The sequence below is a fragment of the Triticum aestivum genome, chromosome 3D, assembly GCF_018294505.1.
Source record: "Triticum aestivum cultivar Chinese Spring chromosome 3D, IWGSC CS RefSeq v2.1, whole genome shotgun sequence".
NCBI lineage: Eukaryota > Viridiplantae > Streptophyta > Magnoliopsida > Poales > Poaceae > Triticum > Triticum aestivum.
The window spans coordinates 364564891-364584934 of record NC_057802.1 but is presented as its reverse complement, the minus strand read 5'-3'; the positions used below and the strand labels follow the sequence as shown (position 1 = coordinate 364584934).

General features: G+C 48.9%; 1 protein-coding gene across 1 annotated transcript; it reads right to left on the bottom strand.

Moving 5' to 3' along the window:
• Positions 1-13082: 13082 nt before the first annotated feature.
• Positions 13083-14139, bottom strand: LOC123074672 (probable glutathione S-transferase GSTU6). The gene is made up of 2 exons (XM_044497450.1): positions 13739-14139; positions 13083-13623 (listed from the first exon to the last, which is right to left on the bottom strand). The coding sequence occupies exons 1-2, from the start codon at positions 14072-14074 to the stop codon at positions 13246-13248; spliced, it is 714 nt and encodes a 237-aa protein (XP_044353385.1). The 5' UTR covers positions 14075-14139; the 3' UTR covers positions 13083-13245.
• Between the last annotated feature and the right edge of the window lie 5905 nt (positions 14140-20044).

Below are 20044 nucleotides of genomic sequence, written 5' to 3'. Positions count from 1 at the left end.
CGCTGTTGGTTACTGGTAGGAGATAAAACAAATCAAAAGGAAGCTAAGCTAGGGTAGCCACTGAGCCGACCTGGAGTCATTTCATCGATTAGGATCTTATAATCCTAAGAGATTGATTAAAGTGTGGCTTAGCTTAAAAAAAGATTAAAGTGTGGCTTGGGGTCTGGGTCTTTTCTATTTGGATTTGCGAACCGAAAGATGGTTAAGTGGGATAGGACAGCTGTTGGCGAGGCATCACACTCGGAAGATCTCCTTTCTTGATCCAGCAAAACTGACACTAAGAAACTTGGTCAAAACGCTCTAATCCGTCCAGGTGTACACATTAATGATCGATTATTGTGGGACTGTGCTGTGGGACTGGACGTAGCCGCACGGTGGGCGCCGGGCAGGGCACGAGACGGGAGTAGGGTGTGGCCCCCGGTGCCCGGCACGAGGCTGTTCGCGCAGCCACCGGCGTCTCTGTCGACGTTGCTGGACTGGTGGTGGCCGGCGCTCGCTTTTTATTCGGTCACTGTCATTGTCATGGAGTACCTTAAGCTCAGGGTCAGGGCCCTACCTTTTGCTTCTCCTCAGCTGCAACCACATCAAAGCCCTGCTCTCACTGTTTCAGCGGCGGCAGCATTGGCAATGAATGAATGGCCAAGGTACTGCACGACACGAAAAATCTAATTTCACGGCATCACAATGATTACGACTTCACGATGAAAACTACCAGCAATCTTTTAGAGCAACCCAACGCACCGATCCAAACGGACGCGCGTCCGCTTTTTGTCTGCTCGCCGATCCATTCCTAGCTCAATTTTGAGCCTCATTTGGACGCATGCAATGCCCGCCTACTCCTCCTCCTGACCCGCTAGTCGGTAACACATTGGCCATCCTCTGCCACCCCAAGATCAATAGCAAACCCTCGCCGTCTTCGCCACGTCGCCGCCGCCGCCGCCCATTTCCGGTGCCTCTGTCAGCAGCCGGTGCCGACACACCTCCCCCCAACGCCGCCACCTCCCACGTCGCCGCCACCACCGTCTCGCCGGCGGGGCACCGAAGCTTCCCACCCCCATGTGACGCCCCCGATTCAATCGTACACTAATCATACACGCAAACATGTACGATCAAGATCAGGGACTCACGGGAAGATATCACAACACAACTCTAAACACAAATGAAAGTCATACAAGCTTCATATTACAAGTCAGGGGCCTCGAGGGCTCGAATACATAGCTCGATACACAAGAGTCAGCGGAAGCAACAATATCTGAGTATAGACATAAGTTAAACAAGGGTGTCTTAAGAAGGCTAGCACAAACATCAACGATCGAAGAGGCAAGGCCTCCTGCCTGGGACCTCCTAACTACTCCTGGTCGTCGGCGGTCTCCATGTAGTAGTAGGCGACAGGGTGGCATCTGGCTCCTGGGATCCACCATCTGGTTGCATCAACCGGAAAGAAGGAAGGGGGAAAAGGGGTAGCAAAGCAACCGTGAGTACTCATCCAAAGTACTCGCAAGCATCAGATCTATACTAAGTATGCATTGGTATCAAATGGAAGGGCTGTATCTGTGGACTGAACTGTAGAATGCCAGAATAGAGTGGAAGGCCTAGCCTATTGAAGACTAGCATCTTCAAGCAGCTCCAAGCATCTTGCAGCATATAGAAGAGTAAAGAATAGCAGTTTATAATTAACAAGCATGTTGTAGAATTAATGCCCAGAGATCCTTCCTCGACTCCCTGCGAGAAAGCAATCTCGGAGCCAACATATCCATCACATATCAAGTATTCATTTCTAGTTGTATAAGATCAGGATACAAGTCTGAACGTCCATATATATATATATATATATATATATATATCTTCCCTGCAGGGGTGCACCACGTTACCCAACACGCTCGATCACTCTGGCCGGACACACCTTTCTGGGGTCAATGCCCGGCCTCGGAAGATCAACACGTCGCAAGCCTACCTAGGCTCAGCAGAGAGGTCCCCGCCGGTCTACATCCTAAGCGCTCCGGGGTCTCGGGCCCATCGCCCGTTGCACTCCGGGTCGTTGCGCGCAGGGTGAATACCAGCACCGCCTCGGATGGCCAGCACGATCCGACCGTGCCGCAATGCTGAACTGGACGTCTGACAAAGCTTCGGCTGATACCACGACGTCGATGCCCATAACTATTCTCGCATGGTGGTTAGTGCGTAAAGGCCAGAGGCCAACTCAGAACAAATACCCAAACCTGTTAGTGCATTATTAAAAGAAGTGACGACTGTCGGAACAAGTCCGGAGCTATCACCCCTCCTGGGTGATACCGCTAAACAGCCAGCCGCCACTGTCACATCGCACGGGTGCTCTCCGGGCCCGCCCGGCTTTCACAACGGTCTCAAGTAAAGTCAAGGTAACCGTGTGTCCAGACATCAAGGGGAAAACCCGAGGAATCACCCCTGGTGGATTCCACTCAATGTAATCATCAAGGTGAACGTAAGAGGGACCACCCTCGAGGTTCACACTTGAGGTGTTGAACGACAGAGCCGTATCGGGAATGGTGAAAGAGGAAATCACCCTCGATGACCACAACCGAATAGCTACACTACAGAATTATCATCAGCAGTGTGTTATGAGGGATCACCCTCGGCACTCGATAGTAGCTCTGCAGAGTCGAGCAACAAAAGGGGCGTGATGTGATGTGAGGTGTCGGGCTCTGGTCGTCGATCACGTTGATCGAGTCGTCGATGATGAAGCAGGGCAACAAGGACAAGGTGGGGGTCACTGATGGATCACTAACCAACATATACTAAGCAGTTTAGGATAAGCAGGTAGGTAACAATAAGCAGGTTACAAAAGCAGGCTATGCATCAGAATAGGAGCAAACAATAACAGTAGCAAAATCCAATGCAAGCATGAGAGAATGGAATGGGCAATATCGGGATGATCAAAGGGGGGGCTTGCCTGGAAGCTCTGCTGAAAGGGAAGAAGGGTCGTCGTCGACGTAGTCGATCACAGGGACATCAACAACGGTCTCGGGGTCTATCGAAGAGAAGAGGGGGAAGAAACAGTAAATACATAGCAAGCAAGAGCATAACATGACAACAGGCAGAGCTAGACGTGTTCTAACGCGGTGCTACACGATACCGGCGAAGGGGGATAACATCCGGGAATGCTTTCCCGGAGTTAGGCATTTTCGGACAGATGAAACGAAGGGGGATGGTTGCAGGTTCGCTATGCTAGGGACATGTGACAGATGAACAGAGAGCGGATTCGAATTCGTCTCGTCGTTCTAAGCAACTTTTATGTATAAAACTTTTTCATTCGAGCTACAGATTAATTTATATGATTTTTCGAAGTTTAAAACAATTCCTGATTTTATTTTTAATTCAAAAATATTGCTAAAAAGCTAAGCGCACCCAGCACAGTGTACACAAAAGTGTACCCAGTGGCTGACAGATGGGACAGGTGGTCCTAGTTGACCAGTCAACGTTTGACTGGTCAACATGGGGTGGGGTCCCCCTGTCATGGACTTATCTAACTAACTACAATTTAGGTAGTTTTATTAGCAGGTTAAGTTAACTAAGTAAACTTTAATTAAGATAATTGATTAATTAATTATACGTTTTTATTTATTATTATTTTTATACATCCTTTTTTATCTCCTTTTTTTAAGGGCCAGGGCGCTGGGCCCCAAAGGCCAGTGGCTCAATCGAGCCGCATGGGCGCTGCGTTAACGGGGCGGCGAACCCGCCCGAACGACCACGGGCGAGGGGACGCGCCAGGGCGCCGGTGACGAGCGGTGGAGCAGGGGCCTAGGAGGGCGGCGAGCAGCGCGAGGGCCGACGGGTGTATGCGGGCGCGGCGGCCGGAGGTGGCGGGTCGCGCGCGGGTGGGGCGTGGCGACTGCCGTAGCCGGCAGCGTCAGCGGCAGAGGACAAGAGCAGCACGACAGCGGGAGGGCTGCGCGGGCGCGGCTACGCGGGCAGAGGGGTGCGACGAGATGCGCCCAGGGGCGGCTAGAGCCTGCGGGCGTGCGAACAAGCTGCGGGGGCCGGCGTGTGAGCAGAGACGGGCAAGCACGGCGGCGGGCGAAGCGACGCGGAGCAGGGCGCTGGCCGTGGTGGTGGAGCAGCAACATCGGTGGCGGGCTTGACGGGTGCGGCAGGGCGCTGCCAGGGCGGGCGAGCAGCGTACAGAGGGGGACGCCGAGGAGGCGATGCGCGGCTGGAGCGCGGGCGCATCGGGCGGCAGAAGTGGGCGGCGGCGACGCGAGCGGTCGCAGACAGAGGCACGGGCGCGGGGTGCGCGTGCGGCGGCGACCTTCAACGACAGCAGCAAGCACGGCGAGGCGACGTGGCCTGACAGAGGTCCGACGCGGGGAGGCGGGCACGCAGCACGCACAATTAGCAAAAGCAGCAGCGGCACGTATAGAGGAGCTCGGGTTCCGGCCATGGCGACTATAGACGAGCACGAGAGCGGCGACAAACGGCATAGATCGAAGGGGAAAAGCGAGGGAATCGACAGAGAGGCTCATGGTCGTTGCAGAGAAGGCCCGGGGACGACTCGAGGTGCTCGGGGCGGCGCGGATCGACGGCGAGCTCCGATGCGTCCGACGGTGGAGCGTGTTGGAGCCGAGGAAGAGGAAGAAGATGCGGCGGGCGCTCCGGTGGCTCCGAGCTCGAAGTCGAGGGCGCAGGCGACGTAGCGGTGCTCGGCGAAGCTCTTGGGTACGACAACGTGGCAAGGGGCGGGCGGTGGCCGTGGTCAGCTCGGCGGCGAGGCCACGGTGGCGCTCGGCCGAAGCAGAGAGGAAGAGGGAGAGAGCGTGGAAGAGTAGGGGGCGAGGCCAAAATATCTGCGCGGGCGGGGGAGGGAGCTCACGAGGCAGAGGGGGGGCTCCGTTGGGGAACGTAGTAATTTCAAAAAAATTCCTACGCACACGCAAGATCATGATGATGCATAGCAACGAGAGGGGAGAGTGTTGTCCACGTACCCTCGTAGACCGAAAGCGGAAGCGTTATAACAACGCGGTTGATGTAGTCGTACGTCTTCACGATCCGACCGATCAAGTACCGAACGCACGGCACCTTCGAGTTCTACACACGTTCAGCTCGATGACGTCCCTCGAACTCCGATCCAGCCGAGTGTTGAGGTAGAGTTTCGTCAGCACGACGGCGTGGTGACGATGATGATGTTCCACCGACGCAGGGCTTCGCCTAAGCTCTGCAACGGTATTATCGAGGTGTAATATGATGGAGGGGGGCACCGCACACGGCTAAGAGATCTCAAGGATCAATTGTTGTCTCTCTGGGGTGCCCCCCTGCCCCCGTATATAAAGGAGCAAGGGAGGAGGAGGCCGGCCCTAGGAGGGGGCGCACCAAGTGTGGAGTCCTACCAGGACTAGGACTCCCTAGTCCTAGTAGGATCCCACCTCCCATATGGAATAGGAAAAGAGGAAGGAAAAAAGAGAAGGAAGGAAGGGGGCGCCCCCCTTCCCTAGTCCAATTCGGACCAGACCAAGGGGAGGGGTGCGGCCACCCTTGAGGCCCTTTTTCTTCTTTCCCGTATGGCCCAATAAGGCCCAATACGTATTCCCGTAACTCTCCGGTACTCCGAAAAATACCCGAATCACTCGGAACCTTTCCGAAGTCTGAATATACTCGTCCAATATATCGATCTTTACGTCTCGACCATTTCGAGACTCCTCGTCATGTCCCTGATCTCATCCGGGACTCCGAACTCCTTCGGTACATCAACATACATAAACTCAATAAAACTGTCATCGTAACGTTAAGCGTGCGGACCCTTCGGGTTCGAGAACTATGTAGACATGACCGAGACACCTCTCCGGTCAATAACCAATAGCGGGACCTGGATGCCCATATTGGCTCCCACATATTCTACGAAGATCTTTATCGGTCAGACCGCATAACAACATACGTTGTTCCCTTTGTCATCGGTATGTTACTTGCCCGAGATTCGATCGTCGGTATCTCGATACCTAGTTCAATCTCGTTACCGGCAAGTCTCTTTACTCGTTCCGTAACACATCATCCCGCAACTAACTTATTAGTCACAATGCTTGCAAGGCTTATAGTGATGTGCATTACCGAGTGGGCCCAGAGATACCTCTCCGACAATCGGAGTGACAAATCCTAATCTCGAAATACGCCAACCCAACAAGTACCTTTGGAGACACCTGTAGAGCACCTTTATAATCACCCATTTACGTTGTGACGTTTGGTAGCACACAAAGTGTTCCTCCGGTAAACGGGAGTTGCATAATCTCATAGTCAGAGGAACATGTATAAGTCATGAAGAAAGCAATAGCAACATACTAAACGATCGGGTGCTAAGCTAACGGAATGGGTCAAGTCAATCACGTCATTCTCCTAATGAGGTGATCTCGTTAATCAAATGACAACTTATGTCTATGGCTAGGAAACATAACCATCTTTGATTAATGAGCTAGTCAAGTAGAGGCATACTAGTGACACTCTGTTTGTCTATATATTCACACATGTATTATGTTTCCCGTTAATACAATTCTAGCATGAATAATAAACATTTATCATGATACAAGGAAATAAATAATACTTTATTATTGCCTCTAGGGCATATTTCCTTGAGGCTCGTCCTTATCCCCGGCACTGCCGGCGAGGGGGTTCTGCGGCGACTAGCCCCTCGGTCGGATGAGCAGTGTCGGGGGAGGAAACGACCACAAGGGGGAAGTGGGATGGGCTGGCTCGGGTGGGGGTGGGCCGAGGCCCGGGAGGAGTCAGGGGCCTTTCTCTTTTTATTTACTTTGCATTTTCTTTTCTTTTTCTTTTTTCTTTCTCTGTTTTCTAATTAGCTTTATTCTACTTTTACTTTTCTTTTAAATACAAACCTAGACACAGAATTAGTACTATTAAATAAACCACTGCCACATTTAGTTTGAGGTTCAAAATAAAATAATTTAGTACTTTTATAATTTAAAAAGCATTTAATAATTATTTTTAGCCACTGTTATATTCACAAAAGGGCATTTAAATACTTTACAAAATTGTTGGGTCAACACCATAATTGGTTATGGAATATTTTCCACACTTTGAACATTTTTGTTTTCATGTTTGAGAATTTTGAATTTTGGGCTTTAGTTTGAACTTGAATTTGAATTAAGATTTGGATCAAGCGAGGATTAGCAACAGTAATGTGATGACAAGGCACCATTAGCAGAGAATTACTCTAGGTTAATTATACGGGCGTCACACCCCACCTCCAGACGCCGACGCGAGCAGGAAGCTGCCTCGCCGCCAGCCAGCTCCTTCGTCCTGACGCCGGCACGCTCGTCAGACGCCTCCAGGGCAGCCACCTGGTCCAAGGAGGCGCGCGTCTCCTCGCCGGTCGGTTCCTTCGTCGACTCCCGCAAGCTGTTGGACAGTTTGCCAAGGTACTAAATGGACTCTGCCGACAAGTTTTTTTCCATAATTTTCTTTGTTACTCCGATGATTCCTCGTCCGATGATGATGAGGAGATCTTGGCTGTCCTGTTGGTCCATCACCAACTTAATAGCCAGCGGCCGTTGTTCCGTGGCTCGATCCCGGGGCACCTTCAGGCGTTGAATCGCAACCGGGAGAGCGGCCATTTCCTTCTTTGAAAGGACTACTTTGACACAACCAACCCGCTGTTCAAACATCAGAAATTCCGGCGGCGTTTTCTATGAGTAGGAATCTTTTCAACCGTATTAGAGAGGGGGTAGTCGGATACGATGACTATTTCGAGTGCAAAGAGAATGCCCTAGGAAAGATTGTCTTATCATCTTATCATAAACGCACTGCAATCGTCCGGATGCTTGCATACGGAGTGCCCGGTGATCTTATTGATGAGTACATCCGTATGAGCGAGTCTACATGCCTAGACTCCATGTACAAATTCTGCAAAGCTGTGATTGCTGTGTTTGGCTCTGAGTATTGAGAGAGCCGACTCCTCAAGATACAACCCGCTTGTTGGCGATGAATGCCAACAACGGCTTTCCAAGGATGCTTGGCAACATAGACTGCATGCACTGGGAGTGGAAGAACCGCCCTTCTGCTTAGCAAGGGCAGTATAAGGGCCATGTCAGGGCTTGCACTGTCATACTTGAGGGCATGGCCTCACAAGATCTCTGGATCTGTCACTCTTTCTTTGGCATGGCCGGATCACACAATGATATCAACGTGTCAATGCTCGCTGGTGTTTGCAAGGCTTGCCGAAGGCAATAGCCCACTGATGAATGTTACCATCAACGGCCACAACTACGACAAATGATACTACCTAGGTGACGGTATATATCCCCAATGGACCATTATTGTGAAGACAATCCCCAACCCTGTCGGAGAGAAGAGGAAAAGGTTTGCCCAAGAGCAAGAGAGTTCTAGGAAGGACGTCGAGCGTGCCTTTGGTGTTTTGCAATCTCGATGGGGCATCATTCGGTATCCTGTTAGGACTTGGAGCACCAAGAAGCTGTGGGAGGTGATGACTGCTTGTGTAATCATGCACAATATGATCATAGAAGACGAGCGCCCAAACGTATCTACGATCAAGGGTTTCAGTTTCAGGGTGAGAATGTTGTGTCTAAGCATGGAGGAGCGGCAACGTTTGAACAATTCACCTAATTTCATCATGAAATGCGTGCTTGGAAAACTCACATGCAGCTGTAAAATGATTTGGTTGAGCATATGTGGGCTCATGTTGATAACTAATAAATGTATCATTTTTATTCGGCTTGTAAAAATATGTGAGACAATTTTATTTTTTTCGGCTTGTAAAACTATGCTTAATTTATTTGGTTGTGAATCTATGCTTTATTTGGTTGTGAAACTATATGTTTGCTTGTGAAGTAATGCAAAATATGTGCATATTTGTTAAAAAGGGCGGCCAACCTGCCGCGCCGACAAATATGGGTTGGCGTGTTGGACGCACTGCCGACCCAAATGATAACAGACACAGAGTGGGCGGCCGACTCAAACGGACAAAAAACGGATAAAAGCGCCGTTCGCTTGAATCGACGCGTTGGAGTTGTTCTTACTACTCCTAACAAACTTCAGGATACTCCATGATTTGATACGCCAAGCAGCCATCTACGTTTACGAGTTAAGGCACGATCGATAACCATGATAAGAATGGTGTGACCAGCTCCAAGCAGCAGCGCCACATGATTCTGCTCGGTCAGCATGGTCGTGCACAACTCCGCGAGGCCATGGGCTGCCGATGGTTTTGCCGTCCGCCGCGGCCAAGTGCTCTGTCCACGCGACAACGTTATCTGATACTGCTACTTTGAAGTATTGTTTTGTTTCTCTGGAAAGGGAGAGACCCCTGGACACACACGCACATACACACTGTCAACACTAGGGATTACAAGATTAGGATTCATACAAAGTAAAAAAGCAACCCGCTCCCAGATATCCTGACGAGTGACAAGTAACAACCATCACACAAAAAGCAAAGCAAAATAGGGACCTAACACCGGTTACTGAAACGTGTAGATTACAGGCTGGAAAAGATCTGCTCGGGGGAAAATACTAACCGCGAACCATTCCAGATCCGAATTCAGATTTTGTGAAAGGAAAGATGGTGGCCAACTCTTGTTACCCATTGATGCAGCACGCATGCAATAATAATGTACTTGTGCCTAAAACAACCTGGATCCCTTCAGTCCTTGGGCGTGTTAAGCTTAATACAGATGGTTTGGTCCTCAATGGAATTGCGGGGACGGGTATGCTTCTTCGGGATCACATTGACATTATTATTTTCAGCTCATGCAAATTTCTGGAAGAAAGTGATGATGTTTTGGAAACAGAAATTCTTGCGCTGCAGGAAGGGATTTCATTGGCTTTGCAGTGGAGTAATTTACCCATTGATGTTAAATCAGACTGTTTGGAGGCGGTGGCTATGGTGAAGAGTAGTGAAACAAATCTATCAAAGTATTCTTTTATTATCAGAAAGATCAAGCAAAGTATGGAGGAACATGATTCTTCTATTACTCATATACGCCGAAGTGGCAATAGTGCTGGCAAACTTTGGTAAGGCTAATGGTCGAACTATGGTTTGGCTAGGGTCCGGCCCAGAGGAAGTCTTTAATGTTGCTTTACGAGATTGTACTCCCTAAATTTTTTAGTAATAAAGAGTTATTTCGCAAAAAAAACCCGAAGAGATTACTAATTTTTTCTGCAAGAAAACCCGAGAGATTACTAACCACAAAAAACCAGCTCACGCGCGATCCTGAATCTTGATACAATTAAGTTCCATCCTTTGATTGTTAAACATGCCTTCTATCAGTTGTCACATATATTTTTTAAGAGTTCTCCCAATCTGCAATAGCGGACTTTGGTGTGGTAATACGTGATCATCGGGGAAGGGTGCAGGCGGCGAATAGAGGTTACTTTGAACGAATTCAAATTCCTGAAGTAGCAGAAGCTATGGCACTTCGTCAAGCCTCAATCCTTGCCAATAACCTTGGCATACGAAAGATCATGGTAGCATCAGCTTGCCTGTCATTGATCAACAAGGTCAAGGGTTTAGGTGTTGATAGGTCCCCTATTGAAGCCATAGTCCATGATATTAGAAAATGTGCCACAAAGTTTGTATCTTGTACTTTTATTCATGTCAGTCGTACTTGTAATGTGGCAGCACATGTTCTGGCGAAATCGGCAGAGCATGATGTTTGGTCCTCCTGGATTAATGAGTTCCCTGATGTAATCAGAACCATTATTTGTAATGAACTAATTATGAATGAATGAAAGGGCGTAGCTGCCCATTACCTAAAATAAATATTTTTTAAGAGTAAATTGCGTTCCTTAGCTTTATAGAAGAAATAGAGTTAATTACAACATATGAACTAGTTCTCAAACCACAATCCGGTTGAGAGCCATACTCCACTCCTAATCCCACACAACCATGCTATTCCTCAGAAAAGACCAGTCACTCATCTCCCGCCTGTCAATGCCCAAGTCCCGAGCTCTTGTGTAATATGCGACCCCAGCTGACATGACCATTCCGTTGCCTCCAAAGGTTCCAGCAACACTAGTGTTTCGAAGCCTTTGTGATGCTCCTTGGGAATGCATTTTTGAGATGCCCTCCACCAAGTTTCAGGACGATCATCCATTGCAGGCACCAACATTGCATCAGTCCTAGTCCTAGAGAAGCTCAAGTGTCAAATCAGATGAGACTAGACGCAAGTTGCAGGCTGTCATCAACTAGGTCCTCCTTTTGTTCACAAAGATAACAAGACGAAACCTCGTCTTGTAACCCATGTCTTAATCTCTGATCCGATGTCCATATGTGATAGTGGATAGCCAACCATAGGAATATCTTGCAAGATAGTGGTGCCCAACATCTCCATCCTTGTCCGCGATGCATGCCCCACCTCCGTGAGCTATGGTAGGAGCTCGTCATCACAAACTTGCAATGCTCGTGCCCTTGTCATAGCCAGTCCCGTCTCAGTCGATGTCCTTTTGCGAAAACATGAAAGAATCTATCTGATGATATTTACACATCTTTTTAGATTTTCTTAGGGGTACTATTTTAGACGATTGTTTTAAAAATAAAGACCAAGTATGATCACTTGTGCTAGGATTTCAGAGTCTGCCACAAACTAAATAACACGGGTGTTGTTCAGCCAGGAATATCCTATTTGACGCATTATGCTTCGAACTATCAACCTTTCGCATAGAGCTGGCGATCGAGCTGTGACCTAGGCCGGCCCATTAACATGTTGCAGTGTTTCTGGTTTGAAACCTTCTAGAGTTTTCCAGCCGTTTTTTCAGGTTTTGGACCGTTTTTTATTTTCTTGTACCGGTTTTTCTATTTCTTTTTTGGGTTTTCATGTCCCCCCTTTTTTATTTTTGTTCTTTTCTTCTCCATTTCTGTTTCTTTTCTATTTCAAGTTTATTTTCCTTTTTTAAAAAGTTCATGTTTCAAAAAAGTTATGGAAATATTTAAAATGTTCTTGCTTTAAAAAAATGTTCAAATTTCCAAAAATTGGTATGTTTTCAAAAGTTCACAAATTCAAAAAAGGTTTGCACTGTTCTAAAATTATTCAGAAATTTCAAAAATGTTATTGTTTTCCAAAATTATTTGGAATGTTCTTGTTTGATTTTTTCACAACTTTTCAGAAAATTTTGGGCATTCCAGAAAATGTTCCCGTCATAAAAAATTGTTCACAAATTTCAAAAAATATTCTTTTTTTAATTTATGTTCACATATTCAAAAATTGTTTGCACATCCAAATTTGTTTGGATTTTCGAAGAAATTCTAGAAATTGGCAATATGTTCTTGATTTAAAAAATTGTTACCATTTTGATTTATTTCCACAAATGCAAAAAATGTTTGTGTTTTAAAAAAAAGTCAGATATTTCAAATTTGTTCGCCATTTTAGAAAATTATTCAGGTTTTCAAAAAAAGTTCAAAAAATAACTTAGTTTTAGATTATTGTTTGGGATTTTTCAAATAGTGTTAAGTCTGCTACAACTATTAGTTTTTAAGTCTTGCGATATATTTGTCACCAGATCTTTTTGTCGTAGTAGCTAGCAGCAAGGGCGCTTGGGTACGCAATTGCAGGTTTGAATCCCAGCAACCGCGCTACCTTTTTGCGACTTTCACCATCGCATTCGCGGCGCACCGCAATGGGCCGGCCCAGTCGGGCGCACCTTGTGCGTTGGGGCGTGTATTTGCCGCATTCTAGTATTCTCATGTTCCACAAATACATCATTCCATGTTTTAGCCATGCCATGTTTTAGCCCACCCCCTAGAGCCTCGTTCTCGGCCCTGCCCAGGGAAATAACTCTTTGCTGGGCCATCAGCCATGCCAGGAGCCAGGTCTAGTCCATCCGGCTTGAATTGACACTGCTCTAGTGTTCTCATGTTCCACAAATACATCATTCCACGAGTATTTCTCTAATTTCCTAAAAAAACGAGTATTTCTCTAAGAAAAACTTACACAAGGATCCATATTAATTATCGCTGATTTAGTACATGACAGAGGTTGCTGAAAAAAAGTACATGACAGAGACTACAGTTTCAGTAACAGGGTTACTCGACGGAGACTCCGTGACACTGAAATTTCCGGGGGATAAATCATGCTATCAGCGTGTTATCCCACTGAATACATTATTCCACTTCAATTTCTTTACTGAACACAATTACATATGAACACTCCAACTGAGAACTCCTCACACTTCCCTCTCTTTATTCAACACGCACACCTCTAAGCAGAGCTTTAAATATTTCTCATACGAAAATGTAGGAGAGGCTCGCAATTAGCTAGAAGCAGCAGGTGCAGCCAGTTTCGCGAGAAACCCCTTGTAGTGCTCCATGATCCTCACGGCTTCGGGCATCACCTCCTCCACGGCGTCCACGGCCATGAACCGCTCGGCCCACGCCGCGAGGCCCGGGACCCTGGCCTCGTCCAGCAGGCTGGTGCCGCCGAACTCGTCCACCGCCCTGATCCACACCACGAAGCTTCCGAGCGCGAGGTCGACGATCCCGACGGCGTCGCCGCCGAAGAAGGCCTTGCCCTTGGAGCACTCCGTGAGCGCCCGCTCCAGCGTCTCCACCTGAGGCAGCACCTTCTCGTACGCCTCCGCTCTCTGCTCCGCCGTCGTCGCCCTGAACAGCGGCCTCCACGACGGGAAGAACTGCAAGCGGATCACACGGACTCAGCAAGTCGTAGAACCAATCGGTGTCTGTCCGCTGATTTTACAGTACGAAACTCGAAGTACGATGAACAAACCGAGCAGAGGGTGTTTGTACCGTGTCGTTGACGTAGGTGGCCCAGAAGCGGGCGACGGCGCGGTCGTGGGGGTCGGCGGGGAGGAGCGGCGTCCCGGCCCCGGCCCAGGCCTCGTCGACGTACTCGAGGACGACGAGCGACTCGCACACCGGCCGGCCGTCGTGGATGAGGACGGGGACCTTCTTGTGCACCGGGTTGGAGCCGAGCAAGAGGTCGCTCTTGTGCTGCAGGTCCTCCTCGATGTACTCGTAGCTGAGGCCCTTCATCTGCAGCGCCACCTTCACGCGGATCACCCAGGGGCTCATCCACGCGCCCAGCAGCTGCAGCTCGCCTTCTTCTCCTCCTCCTCCTGTCATTGCAGAGTGCAGAGGGAGCCTTCAGAGTTCAAAGAGACTTGTGTAGTGCTTTCTTGTTCGATTTTGTGCTCAGCCGCTCAGGTGATATAATCCGGTTTCTTAGTTTGACCAGTGGATTGATTTTGACTGGTTAACTTGGAAGTGGAGAGTCGTGGAAACTTGTTGAAAATCAAAAACATGTACTCCCTCCGTTCCGAATTAGTTGTCTTAGATTTGTCTAGATACGAATGTATCTAGACTCATTTTAGTGCTAGATACACCCGTATCTAGACAAATCGAAGACAAGTAATTCGGAACGGAGGGAGTACATGATAGGCAGGAAGCTTCACGTGGGGACAGGCAACCTAACCAGGTTGTGGAAAGACTCTATTAATGGGTTAACTCCTTTCCAAGAACAATTCCCATACCTCTTTGATATTTGTATTGATCAAGATTGTACCCTGGATATGCTTAGCTCCATAACCTGTTCTAGCTTTTTCCGCAGAAGATTGAACGCTGATTTGACAGACCAGTGGTCTAATCTTAGAGATCAGGTGCGCAATCTGAACTTACCGAATGCCCCTGACTCGGTGTATTGGTACCTGAATAAATCTGGCAAATACACTACCAAATCCATGTATAAATGGCTTGAAAACCCCCTTAGCGGATGCAGCTATAGGTGGATTTGGAAAGCCAAAATCCCTCTCAAAATACAAGTCTTTCTTTGGCAACTCTCACAAGATGCCGTCCTGACTAGGCAGGTGATGCGGCATCGAAAATGGCCAGGGAACCCTGTGTGTTCCTTCTGCCAACAAATTGAAACTTCCCAGCACTTGTTCTTTGAATGTTCTGTTGCCAGAGTGGTTTGGAGGTCTATTGGAGTAACTCTGGGGACTGATCTTTGCCCTAAGAACTGCTGGCAATTTTTTGTTTGGTGCTACTCTTTCATCCCCGACTACGAACGTTTCTATACGGTGGCCTTGTGCGCGATTACCTGGTCCATTTGGCTGGCGCGAAACCGTGCTACTTTTGAGAACAAGATGATCAAATCTCCTTTTGAGATTGTGTTTACGGTGGTTTCCTTCCTTCTTTATTGGGCAGGGCTCCAGGGCGGGGACGACGTCAAGCAGCTTCGGGCAGGGGCGGAGATGATTCGCGACGGGACGATGAGGCTGATGCGAGCCTGTGATGCAACTATCAAGATTGGAGACTAAACATCAAAAATAGGGAAGGAGATCGACGGATTATCCCCCAAGCACCTCATACCCACGTTGCGGCCCGTTTACCCCGGTCGTCAGGACAGAGAACTACTGTTTTGAGCTACGGCTACTGGTGTTTTGCTGTCATACTTTCTGGTGGCTTTTGGACTGTCGTTTGTAATAGGTCTAGATGTTTGGTGCTACTAGGTTTTCGCCCCATGGCGCCCATTTCGATGGCGGGCGGGTGCCGTGGGTTTCCTAGTAGTGCGTTGAACTCGCTCTCCCCTTCTCCCTGTTCTTAGTCTCATCTCTGTTTCTCAGACTGGTTGTATTTCCGTTCTAAGTAATGGAAAGGGGGTTAGCCCGGTTCAAAAAAGTGGAGAGTCGTGCATGCTTCAGGTGTCGTCGTTTCATTGTTCGAGAGAGTTGCATCACTCGTCAGCGTTGTCGTATGCTCAGGAAAGGAATAGGTGGCAGGTAGTGAGGTCACTGGTGCTTCATGAGGAGTAGTTGGCTTGTGTCCTAGCTCATGTTGTGTCAGCCGTCTCCAACGCTCACCGCAAATTTGCTCCTGCGGAGTTCAAATGTTTAAATGCAGTGTAGTTCTAATTTAAAATGTTTAAATATTAAACTTCAATATTTTGTCTCTCTTAACTGTCGACTGATGCTCAATAGATCTTCTTTTAGTTGTTCGTGAGTTACTCAATGCCGAATTTGTTGATGCATTTGAACAAACTCTTTAAATATGGTCGAAAAGTATGATATGATCACTCACGTTCCTAAATCCAAGACCCGCCACAACATTCTCACCCTCATCCTCCACGATTATGTTGTGCATGACCACACACCATGTCATCACCTTGATCAAGGTCTACAGATCGCATTACTCCAAATTCTAGACATTCTTTCTAGCTGCTTCTTGTCTTTGCGCAAAGTGAGACTTTTTCTGACCAATTGGGTTAGAGATGATGTTCCCAAAGGTAGCCCAAGGAGGATAAATAACGTCAATCAGATAGTAGCTCATGTTGTACTTATGCGCATTGACATTATAGTGGGAAGGAGCAGTTTTTTCCTTCAGCCAGCCCAACAGACAATGGTGATCGCTGCAACACATTGATGTCATTGTGAGACTCAGGCATGCCAAATCCAAAGATCTTGTGATGCAACTGCTTCAAGAATGATGGTGGGCTTCTTAACATGACCTTGATATTCCCCTTGCAAAGCTTTTGGACAGTTCTTCCATTTCCAATGCATGTAATCAAGCGATTCGAGCAAACCTGACCACCCTCTTGCTTCTGAGATTGCCAAGAGCCTCTTGGTGTCTGCCACAGTTGGTTCTCTCAGGTACTGTGGCCCAAACACCGAGACCACGACAGTTGCAAACCTTACCATGGCATATTCGCATGTCCTCTCGGACATCCGCAGGTACTCGTCCCACAAATCAACGGTCGTGCCATATGCAAGCATCCGCAATGCGGCCGTGCACTTCTGGTAACTAGAGAAACCAATCCTTCCCATGGCGTCCTTCTTCAAGATGAAGTACTCATCAAAGGACCAGATGCCATGGTAGAGACGATCGAAGAAATTTTTGCGCATCTGAAAGCACCGACGAAAATTGTCAGCGAAGAGGGCATTGGGGGAAAAGTAATCATCGATCGGCGTCGGTCGCGCCCACTTGCGATTGAGCACTCGATGACCCTTAATCGATCCCTTAAAATTGAGAACATGCTCTTCCGCACACTCCGCGTCTGCAAGTACCGCCTACATCATCGCCGTCTCATCCGTGTAGTCCTCCTTGTCAGAAGACTAAACATAGTGCTCGTAGACGTACTCCATATCCGAATCCATTGCTTCAAAGAAGAATGGATAATTTTTTTAGCTCAGGCAATTCACGAAACAAATGTTGGGCATGGTGAGCATTCACTGGTACAACAAGGTGCTATACAAACGGTTTTTAACCCCTTTCCACGATGATGTTTTGAACCGTCGCCAAGTGAGTGACTGCGATAGGGGTGTCCTTCCCACATGACCCAGAAACTGTCGGGGAAAGGCCCTCCTGGCACACATGCTCGGAAAAATGAGGTCGTCTGCGATGGGCGAGTGATGAAATACGATTATACAGGCCCAATCGGTTCCGGTCGTAAGTACATCCCACACAGTCAGTCCCAAACAAACGTTTATGTTTGTTATGTACATCCCACACAGTCAATCCAGAGAAAACGTTTGCGTTCTTATGTACATCCCACACAGTCAATCCTGGGAAAACATTTTCGTTCTTATGTACATACCACACGGTCTGCCTCTGGAGTCCACTCCACGGGTCCTGCCTTCTTCAAAATCTTGAAGAACGGCAAGGCGCGCTCGGGAGACTTGGAAATGAATCTGCTAAGTGCGGCAACACATCCAGTCAAACGCCTCACATCCTTAACCGTCTTGGATGCTTGGATTTGCTCGATAGCCTTGATCTTATCGGGGTTGTCCTCTATCCCTCGGTGGGACACAAAGAAGCCAAGCAACTTGCCGGAGGGAACGCCGAACACACACTTCTCCGGGTTCAACTTCAAGTTGATCTTGCGCAGATTAGCAAACTTTTCTTCTAAATCTTGAATGAGGGTTGACCTGTCCTGGTCTTGACCACAATATCATCCATGTAAGCTTCAATGTTTCCGTGCAACTGTGACTCAAACCAATCTGGACTGCCCTTGCAAAAGTGGATCTGGCGCTTTTCAACTCGAAGGGCATACATACAAAGCAGTACGTGCCGCATGGAGTGATGAATGCCATCTTCTCTTCATCTTCCTTGGACATAAAGATCTGGTGGTATCCTGAGTAGGCATCCAGAAAGGAAAGCAAGTCGCACCCGGAGGTAGAATCCACAATCTGATCGATGCGCGACAAGGGAAATGAGTCATTTGGGCAGGCCTTGTTCAGATCAGTAAAATCTATGCATAGTCTCCATTTTCCATTAGCCTTGTGTACCACCACAGGATTGGATAACCATGTTGGATGCAGTACTCATCTAACCATACCAGCTGCCTCAAGTTTCTTGATCTCCTCGGCAATGAACTGCTGCCGCTCCAAGGCTTGCTTCCGGATCTTCTGCTTGACGGGTCGGGCATGAGGGCAGACAGCAAGGTGGTGCTCACTTACCTCCCTGGGAACACCGGGGATGTCAGATGGTTGCCAAGAAAATACATCGACATTCGCCCGCAGGAAGGCAACGCGCGCGCTTTCCTATTTGTCATCGAGGGTGGCACTGATAGTGAAGGTACCATCAGTGCCAGCCTGCCCTGCCAGGACCTTTTTCACAGCGGGTGCACCAGCCTTGGATCTTTTGCTGTTAGAACTCTCTGGCAAGTCCTCGACGGGCGCAACGTACTCCGAAGATGTACGTTTGCCGGATTCCTTGCGGGCATCCTTGCTATTTCTCTTCTTCTTGCTTTCCTTGGCGGGATCCTTAGCTTCTGTGGCATCCGCCGCGACTGCGTCCCTGTACATCTTGTCCATAAATGATTGCATCCTTCTCATCGGATGGAATGGAAATGACGCCTATTGGCCCTGGCATCTTCAAGGTGTTGTAGGCATAGTGGGATGCCGCCATGAGCTTGGCCAGAGCTGGGTGATGATGACATGTACCTAGGGTAGGGTCTTAGGCCTGACCTAGACACCCTACCCAAGGACACTGCCCTAAAGTCAGAGACATACAAAGTACAACAGGAAATACCGACTGAAACCACCCTGAAGTGCAATCCACTCGACGGAAGATTCCACTCGGATATCCCAATTCCACTCGACCATACAAAAACCCACTCGGTGTACAGAAGGCCTAAAGTCACCCCAGGATGGAAACGGTCAGGCATTCACTCCGTCGTCATAAAGATCATTTACTATGGGCGTTACCAGTAACGTTCAAGTTATAACTCACATTGAACCCTTGTGTAACTGAGGGCCGTGAGGGACCTGGAGCACTCCATATAAGCCACCCCTCCCCTCTGGCACAAGGTTCGCACCCCCTGTAACTTCAACACATATCCAGTCGACAAGCCTCGGCGGCACCGAGACAAAGGGCTTTTACCTCCTCTGAGAGGGGCCTGAACTCGTAAACTTGTGTGTACAACCTCGCCGTAGCTAGGACACTGCCTCCTCCTACGTACCCCCTACTCTTACTGTCAGACTCGTTCCCTTGACAGTTGGCGCCCACTGCGGGGCAGGCGTCTGAGCGACTTCCGGTGAGGTTGCGAATTTCGTTCTCCGTCAACATGGTATCCGGCGGTGGTTTGGCTCTGGGCCGCGAGATCCGTCTCGGCGCGCTCGTCTTCATCACCGACGACTCCGCCTGGCTCCAAGAAGCCCCCTCGATGTCGAGGCCCTTCCCATCTGTGGGGCAGCGCACTTCTGTGCGAGTTCCTGCGGCATCCTTCTGCAGCAGCCGTCGACCCAGTATCGGTTGGCTCCCACGGTATCCTTGCTCCCCGTTGGTCACCACCACAAGCGATCTTTTCGTTCGCGGCTCCAGGGATGGGCATGCGGTGGCTCGCCAGTCGGCCACCCCTCAAGTCACGGCAATCGAGCCTGACGAATCTCTCTACGGATCATTCGACCCGCCGATTGGTCACCCGGACACTCTTTCCGAGTGCGAGAGCAACAACCCTGCGGTCGAAGTCCTCATGGTCGACTCCCGGCGCAGCCCGCCCGGATTCCATCGCGGCGGCGGTGGCGGCGACCCGTCACGCGATCATGATTAGTATTATCCCCAGGCCCTCACTGCAGAGCAGAGGGAGGAGCTGCATCG